An 8,095-nucleotide genomic window follows, 5' to 3' on the forward strand; every position below is an offset into this window, starting at 1 on the left:
AAATTATAGAATTATGTTTTAATATAGTACAGAATTTATCTGAGATTCTTCTAGTCAAAGCGCGTTCGAATCCCATAATCAAAATCATCACCGAAAATTTAAACAACTTTTAAGATTGTAAAATATTGTAGCATTAATTAAATATCAATCTATAGAGCTCATATATACACGCATCTTTTCAAGTTTATTTAACTGCAAAGTACCTTTTCAAAATGGTCAGCATGAAAACATATATCAAAATATATTGTGTGAAAGTTTAAAGAAATTAGAATAAAGCAATAGCGAATAAAGCTACGAAAGAAGGCAAACCCCATTGTTTGTTGACAGGTGCAATTCCTTCGAACACACTTGGAGTGAATGAAGTGGTTTCAACCGCGTTAGATATTGAAGAGAAACTGTTTTCATTGGAAACGGAAACAGGCGAGATTGTTTGTGAACCGGAATGACCAGAGCCAGAAGATTCAGTATCAGGGTAGGCGTTATTACTACTTGAATTAGAATTCGATGGGTTTTCTGCAATTAACGTAACGCTAGAAGGTGATGGAAATTCATTAGCATGTGAAGTTGGTACTGAGTTGATTTCAGCTGTTGTTATATGGCTGCTTTCATGGTTTGAACTCTTAGAATGGGTCTTTGATTCACTTGCGATAGCACTGGCGATTGTTGTTGGAATAGATTTACATGTACTCTTGTCACAAGAAAGGATGCTTGTAACGATAGTGGTAACGGTACTTTCTGACTCTGTTGGGAGGGGACAATAGGTAGTATACGATGTGTGCTCTTCGGTAATAAAAGTAACACCAGTTGTTTTTAAGATATCTGAACATTTGTTTGATTGACATGATGTTACAGTAATGACAGTAGTAGAAAATTCAACTTGAGTTGAATCGTTACTAGTTACTGAGGTGGAAGTGTAATCCCCATTGGAGTCCGAGGATGTTACAATTCCACTTGCTTTAGTAATAATTGAACCGTTAGATTGAGTGGAATTGAATGTCGTCATTTGTTTTGTACAGGAAGGACAATCCGTTACAGTTGCTTTTGATGTGCTTGTAATTGTGGAAGTATCATTAGTGTGTTTTGCATCGGAAGTAATGGCTACCACAGAAGACTTTGAAGAGAAAGCTCCTTCATCCGAACCAGATTTTTCAACTTGTGCAGAAGAAACCGGATCATTATTGGTTAGTATAGAAGAAACGTGGTCAGTGGTGGCTGGTACTGAAGAGGTTGAATAAGTGGAAGCTGATATAGAAGAAGCTTCTGTTGTTGTCACAGTAGCTGCTGCTGCTGCACTCAGTAAATCAGCAGACGCAGATGCTGGGAGATACCAATATGGACTTGGGACGCCTGCACTGGAGCAGACAGAATTAGCCAAACTAGTGGCCGTGGAAACTTCGCTACCCTGACAGTTTTCAGCAATACATTCAGCAACTTCACCACCCCAGTTAGACATAACACAAAGACAGCCTGGATCCCAGTATGGACATGGAGTTATGCCAGTGTCTTCTTCAACACAAGGCTTAGCGCATTCAGGAAGTTGATCATAAAGTTTATCAGCAAAGCCATTAATAGAAGCAGTACGAACAACAGTTGGATAAGTTGCGTATGGATTTTCAGCTGTATCAGAAGTGGCCGGGTCAGTGGTGGCTGGTACTGAAGAGGTTGGGTCAGTGGTAGCTGGTGCAGAAGAAACTAGCTCATTAGATGCTGGTTCACTGGTAGCTGGCGCAGAAGAAACTGGCTCATTAGATGCTGGTTCACTAGTGGCTGAAGCTGAAGTAACTGAATCGCTGGTTTCAATAGTAGTTGACGAAGTGGCGTCATCGGTGACAGTAGCTTCTGCAGCTGCCAGTAAATCTGCTGAGGCCGAGGCTGGAATGAACCAAAATGGACTTGGAACACCAGCACTGGAACATATAGAGGTAGCTAAACTAGTAGCTGTAACGACATTGTCACCTTGACAGTTGTCAGCAATACATTCAGCAACTGGACCACCCCAGTTAGACATAACACAGAGACAACCTGGATCCCAATATGGACATGGTGTGTTACCAGTGTCTTCTTGAACACACGACTTTGCACAGTCTGGAAGCCTGTCGTAGATTTTATCGGCAAAACCATTGATGGAAGCTGTGTGAGCAACAGTTGGATACGTTTCGTAATCAGCAGCATTGATAGAAGAAGCATAAAAGCCAACGACTGCAGTAGCCAACAAATTGACGGAAAGCATTTTATATAAGCAAAGGTGACTTTTCTTTTGACTTCAGGTTGGGTTGATGTATCGATATATATGCGGTTAAAGGAAAAAGAAGAGCTATTTATATATGGTTGAACGAACAACAACAAAAACTTTTGCAATGAAAACGAGTTTTTCATGGACGCATCAAGTTCGTAAATCACCGGCTGCGGGTTTACTGATGAATCAGATAATTGGAACAATTAAAAATGAGCTGTATTTAAGAGATGTCTACAGATTAATGCATACTATTTAACAAAGGAATTGCCGTAAACCGAAACGAGCCGATAATGTACATTACAAAATATTATACAATCTTTACATAATGCGTCAAATCGTACTCCTTTGCGGGCCCTCCTTTAAGAATATTGATAATAGCCCAATCGGAGATATCGCTCTGAAATGGAAACCGCGAAGAACCTAAGAAAGCTTGCATTTTTCTTGGAAGTCTTTCATTTCTGAGTTCGTTTAGACAAACGATTGGAAGAAAAGTCAAATCTTACATGAAAATATTATCACAATCTCTAATAGCACATTATAGATACGCAAATGTTTTTGTACCCGTAGTTGTTACTAAAATTTAGCTGTTTAAATAATTTGATTTGTCAACATTCTTCCTGAAATTTTTTTTAACTCGCGAGAAATGTAGCAAATAATTTATTACCTGGCAGTCAGACGCTTAATCAGATTTACGCGAGAAAATGTGGAATATTCGGACTGAAATCATGTGTACTAAAAAAGCAGCACACACTAAAATTTAAAAATCTAAAGATTTAGAACTTTGGCAATAGGACCTTGCAAGGCCAATTGTGAAATCTTTGAGCGTATTAAAAAATGAAGAGGCGATAAGCACATACGAAGTAGATAAAGATTAGAATCACTTCGAAGGGGTGAGAATAAATCAATAGTAGAATTCTATTTTAGTTTTGAGTTTCAGGAATAAATTTAAATGAAAAACTAACTTGGGTTGAAAAAGAAGGGAATGGAAAAGGTTGGGGGCACTAGAATTTTTTTCGCTTGGATAATATGAAGAAGAAGATGAAAAAATCAATAAGACCTTGGAATACCCATTTGAATAATGAGTAATTTAGAATGATGAGTATCGATTAGTCTAGTCCAAGTTAAAAAAAAGGCTATTTACAATAGTTTGGAATCTTAATATTGTGATCATCTCTAATACAGTCGAGCACATTTAAGTTTTAAAGTGATCCGAGAAACTTCTGCGAGGAATTTCTAAAAGAGTTTGAATTCTAGATTTTCAAGTTCACATTCATGTAATAAGCAATCTCCAATTACGGTTGATCTTTGAACCGTTTATTTTATTTTCAAATGTTTACTATTTTATTTCCGAAAGCATAAACAGAAGGATTTAAATATTCGTGTGTAATCTCTCTCTCGGGAATAGAATTAGAAAATCCGTAGAGGGGACGGAAGGAGTACCTCCGCTTCCCATAATATATATATACATAAATAAATATTGTAACAAAATACTGCGATAATAGATAGAATAATTAGAAAAATGAGAAGAACTGCACTTATAACTGGAGGAGCAAAAGGCATTGGTAGAGCTATTTCTAAAAGACTTGCCAAAGATGGCTTGAATGTTGTGATCTGTGATCTACAAAATCAAGATAGCGTTGCACTAAATACAGTACAGGAAATCAATGAATTTGGTGGAAATGCTATATTCTATCCACTAGATATTCAAGTAAAATCACAAATTGAAAATGTCATAGATAAGGCGTACAATAAATTCGGAACTTTTGACGTGATGGTGAATAATGCAGGGATTTGTATAGTTAATTCGTTCGCTGGTATTACGGAAGATGAATTGGAGAAGCAATGGTCAGTAAATGTTAAGGGTGTTCTTTTTGGGATGCAAGCAGCTGCTAGTAAATTTAAAGGCATTCAAAATAGAACAGGAAGAATTATTAATGCAGCTTCGATATCAGGTCAATTAGGGATGCCAAATCAGGGTGCATATTGTTCTACCAAATTTGCGGTCAAGGCACTTACTCAAACTGCTGCGCAGGAGCTTGCCCCAGATGGAATCACAGTCAATTCTTACTGTCCTGGCACGGTTGAGACTGAAATGCAACGCGATATACTAGAGCGGGAGGTTGAATTAGGTATTGCTACCAAGGAAGAATCTAGAAAGATTCACTATGAGTCCTCTGCAATTAAAGAAACAATTATGCCAGAAGACGTAGCCGACTTAGTTTCATTTCTTGCAAGTGATAAAAGTAAATTTATCACAGGTCAATCTATTATAATTGACGGAGGAGTAATATATCAATAGGTATAGAAATAGTAGTAATAGAAATCTATTATATATATAATGATTAAATTAAAATATACCTTTCAAAGAATAATTCTTTTAATGTATATTCAAATTTATCGGCCGATCAACGGAGATTATTTTTAACTCCGTTTCATTGGGAGCCGATAACCTCATTATATACATCGGGCCGAGTTTGTGACAACATGGACTATTTATAATATTTAGCTTTTGTCAACTATTTAGGGACTTATTTTATCAGCAAAACTAACACGGTAGTATTAGCCTAGCAGTAAAAAGAGAATATAGAGAAATGTCAAGACTAATCAAAGCAGCAATTTTCTCAAAATCCAAGGGGACTCCTTTTATTAAGGAAATACAATTGCAAGCCACTAAAGACGATGAAGTTGTTGTAAAGGTCGTGGCGACTGGATATCATCATTTAGTCAGGGGAAGAGCATCAGGTAGTCATTATTCTGCTCTGGATGGCAATGGAGATCAAATTGTAGGGGTTGATGGAGTCGGATTTGTTGAAGGAACAAATGATTTAGTCTACTTTACTGTTTTCGCACCAGGACTCGGTTCTTATGCTCAATATGTTAATGTCAAGAAAAGCAACATATTCCATTTTCCAAGTAATTATAAGTCTGAGGATGCAATAGCAAGGGTTGCGGCTTTAGCTAATGGAGTAATGTCGTCGTACTTTGCTCTTGGTCCAAGGCTTCCAACATTGGCTACGAATCCAACTATTGCCATATTGGGTGTTACTGGAACATCGGGTCAGTTGGCAATTCAAGTCAGTAAAAAAATATTCCAAGCGCAAAAGGTTATAGGTATTGCAAGATCGGCTGAAAATTTGAAGGAATTGCAACAGGGCCAGCCATTATTGGATGAAATTGTGTCTCTTGAAGAAGAAGACCAAGATATTATCAAGAGCGGTAAGTTGGATGGAGTTGACGTTGTTTTGGACTATGTATGGGGCGAGCCTGCATTAAGATTAATGGGAGATTTCATCAAATCTAGGACTGATAAAACTAAAGCCTTAAAGTGGATCCAAATTGGCCAAATGTCCGGTTCTGATGTTCCAATACCTGCAGCCTATTTAAGAAGTGCAAATTTTACAATTTTAGGGAGCGGGCTTGGACCACTAACTGCGTCTGAAATGGCTGATGTGTTTAAAAAAATTGTTGTCGCTTTAGCAGAAGGAACTCTTAATTCTAAAGTAGAAGCGGTGCCTATTGAAGATGTTGAAGCAGAATGGGCAAGACCCTTTTCCAAGACCATCAGAAAGTACTTCGCGTTCACTAATTGATTTTTTATTAGATTTTAGAGTACATACATGACGTCTTGAAGTAATCTCTTTAAAGGGGTCATTTCAGTATTCTTTAAATTAAACAGCTTTTGATGGATATATTCAGTTATACTTAATTTAGTCTACGAATTGAAGTAATACCTATTTTTGATAGCTCAGCTCGAAATCTGATTACGCATTTAATTCAAACTCTTTAGAAACGCATAATCACTCGAATTTAATGACTATAATGATCATCCAATGGTAATCAAAGGTATCTTTCACTAATATCTTTGTACTTACTACACTTTTTATTTATGCAATTGCTCACTGGGGAAGTGTCTGGGTTTATCAGGTGTTAGCCGGATATAATCGGATATAATACAATATTTCAGGATATAGTTGGATATAGTAGGATTTAATCAAGATTTGATAGCAATATTGTTTTCAATACAGTTATGTATCCATATGTAGATAAATATAAAAGAGACTTAATAATTACACCTTACCGAGTTGGATTTGATAAATCAAGAAGTACTAATTTAAAATGAAGCTTACATATTTAATGAGCGGATTAATGGCCGCTTCCACAATTGCCGCGCCAGTTGACATTGCAAAAAGAGATGATATTGATGCCGATATTTTGCAATATGCGCTCACCCTTGAACATCTTGAAAATGCATTCTATAAGAAGGCATTATCAACTTGGTCCGTTGACGACTTCACAAATGCCAATTTTTCTTCTGATTTTTATTCACAATTAAAATATATTGCTCATGATGAAGAAGCACATGTTCAATATCTCGAAGCTGGCCTTAAAGCTGCTGGTGCCACGCCAGTAGAAGCTTGTACGTATAAATTTCCTATGCAATCTGCTGAGGATTTTGTTTCTCTTGCTGCAACAATTGAAGGTGTTGGGGTGTCGGCATATTTGGGTGCATCTCCTATGGTGATGTCGAAACAATATCTTACAGCTGCTGCTTCAATTTTGGTTACGGAGGCATTACACCAATCAGCTGCTCGTAATGCAATAGGAGAAGTTCCCATGGTCAATCCTTTGGGTACACCAATGGGATTAAATGCTGTTTATTCCATTGCTTCAGAATTTATTGCTGAGTGTCCTTCATCAAACGCCAAATTACCTGTAACCGCATACAAAGGGCTTAATGTAACACAGGGTATGCCTCTTGCTGCCAATTCTACTGTGACATTTGTGGCCGATGGAGATGTTCCATCCAGTTTCTACGTTACGTTTGTTAGCGGGTTAGATGTCCTTCCAGTAACAGGAGATATGGAAAGCGGAATGATCAAGGTGAACGTTCCCGAGGAAATTTCGGGGCAATCTTATGCTTTTATTACTTCCGATAATTCCAGTAATTTGATTGATTCTAATATCTTATTCGGACCTGCTATCCTTGAAGTAACTCCTTTAAGTCCTACTTTTAATCTCACCATCATGTGATATATTGAAGTTTAGTATTCTGTCAACTATTAGTCAATTTATTTTCAGGGACTAAAAATTTAACTTTCATGTAAAGTTTTCGATAAATTTTACTTTATATAACATAATTCTATGGCGTTTTAAATCAAGTGTATTATAAGATATCTAAGTTGAAAAATATATTTCTTATTTGTAATATTACCTGTCTGGGTACCTCATATTCAGATCAGTTATGTTTGTTTCTATGAATTCGTTGGGAATATATCGAACATCGGATTATCGCCTGGAATCAAATTGTCAAATGAAAAGCTGCCAAAAAAGTCAAAATCACGCATTGTACTTTCATTATTGTAATTGCTGCTTTCAAATTGATCATTACTAATAGCCTGAGAATTTTCATAATTACCTGTTTCATGCCTTTTCTTCCTTAATGACTCTAGGTGGTTCCATAAATTCTCTAGTTGATTTTCATTCATTAGATATTCTGATCTATTTTCCTTGCTCATACTAATATCAGTATTATGATTTCCACTCTCTGAATGTTTTAAATTAATCGACAACTTTAATGCTTGAATTAAATTCTCTTGTTCATCCAAAGAGAACTTTAATGTAGCCTTTCTGGTATCTTTTTCATTGTTTTCATAAATTGTCTTTTCCAAGAGCAACCTCAAAATATGAGTATATGCTTTCTTGGAGCGCCAAGCAAAACGGTACCTATCGCCAATTATTGAAACCATTTCAATGCTTTTGTCTGCAAGATTCCGGAAAATATCTGACAAGGTTTGTAAATTTAATAGACTTCTATCACGCGAGACTTCACTCACACCAAGCGCTTCTAAGTGATTATTG

The 8,095-nt window shown here is 36.6% G+C and overlaps 5 protein-coding genes across 5 annotated transcripts; 3 read left to right on the forward strand and 2 right to left on the reverse strand.

Annotated features, from left to right (window-relative positions):
- Positions 1 to 265: 265 nt before the first annotated feature.
- Positions 266 to 2,230, reverse strand: AC631_05699 (uncharacterized protein; the record flags this gene model as incomplete). The annotated part of the gene is made up of 1 exon (XM_015614528.1): positions 266 to 2,230. One exon carries the CDS (start codon positions 2,228 to 2,230, stop codon positions 266 to 268), a length of 1,965 nt encoding a protein of 654 aa, XP_015464640.1.
- A 1,525-nt stretch (positions 2,231 to 3,755) lies between these two features.
- AC631_05700 (uncharacterized protein) lies at positions 3,756 to 4,535 on the forward strand (the record flags this gene model as incomplete). The annotated part of the gene is made up of 1 exon (XM_015614529.1): positions 3,756 to 4,535. One exon carries the CDS (start codon positions 3,756 to 3,758, stop codon positions 4,533 to 4,535), a length of 780 nt encoding a protein of 259 aa, XP_015464641.1.
- A 292-nt stretch (positions 4,536 to 4,827) lies between these two features.
- Positions 4,828 to 5,826, forward strand: AC631_05701 (uncharacterized protein; the record flags this gene model as incomplete). Its single annotated transcript, XM_015614530.1, has 1 exon — positions 4,828 to 5,826. The coding sequence occupies one exon, from the start codon at positions 4,828 to 4,830 to the stop codon at positions 5,824 to 5,826; it is 999 nt and encodes a 332-aa protein (XP_015464642.1).
- A 526-nt stretch (positions 5,827 to 6,352) lies between these two features.
- AC631_05702 (ferritin-like domain-containing protein) lies at positions 6,353 to 7,267 on the forward strand (the record flags this gene model as incomplete). Its single annotated transcript, XM_015614531.1, has 1 exon — positions 6,353 to 7,267. The coding sequence occupies one exon, from the start codon at positions 6,353 to 6,355 to the stop codon at positions 7,265 to 7,267; it is 915 nt and encodes a 304-aa protein (XP_015464643.1).
- A 221-nt stretch (positions 7,268 to 7,488) lies between these two features.
- AC631_05703 (uncharacterized protein) lies at positions 7,489 to 7,983 on the reverse strand (the record flags this gene model as incomplete). The annotated part of the gene is made up of 1 exon (XM_015614532.1): positions 7,489 to 7,983. One exon carries the CDS (start codon positions 7,981 to 7,983, stop codon positions 7,489 to 7,491), a length of 495 nt encoding a protein of 164 aa, XP_015464644.1.
- Positions 7,984 to 8,095: the final 112 nt, after the last annotated feature.

This window comes from Debaryomyces fabryi (genome assembly GCF_001447935.2).
Source record: "Debaryomyces fabryi strain CBS 789 chromosome Unknown contig00258, whole genome shotgun sequence".
Taxonomy (NCBI): domain Eukaryota; kingdom Fungi; phylum Ascomycota; class Pichiomycetes; order Serinales; family Debaryomycetaceae; genus Debaryomyces; species Debaryomyces fabryi.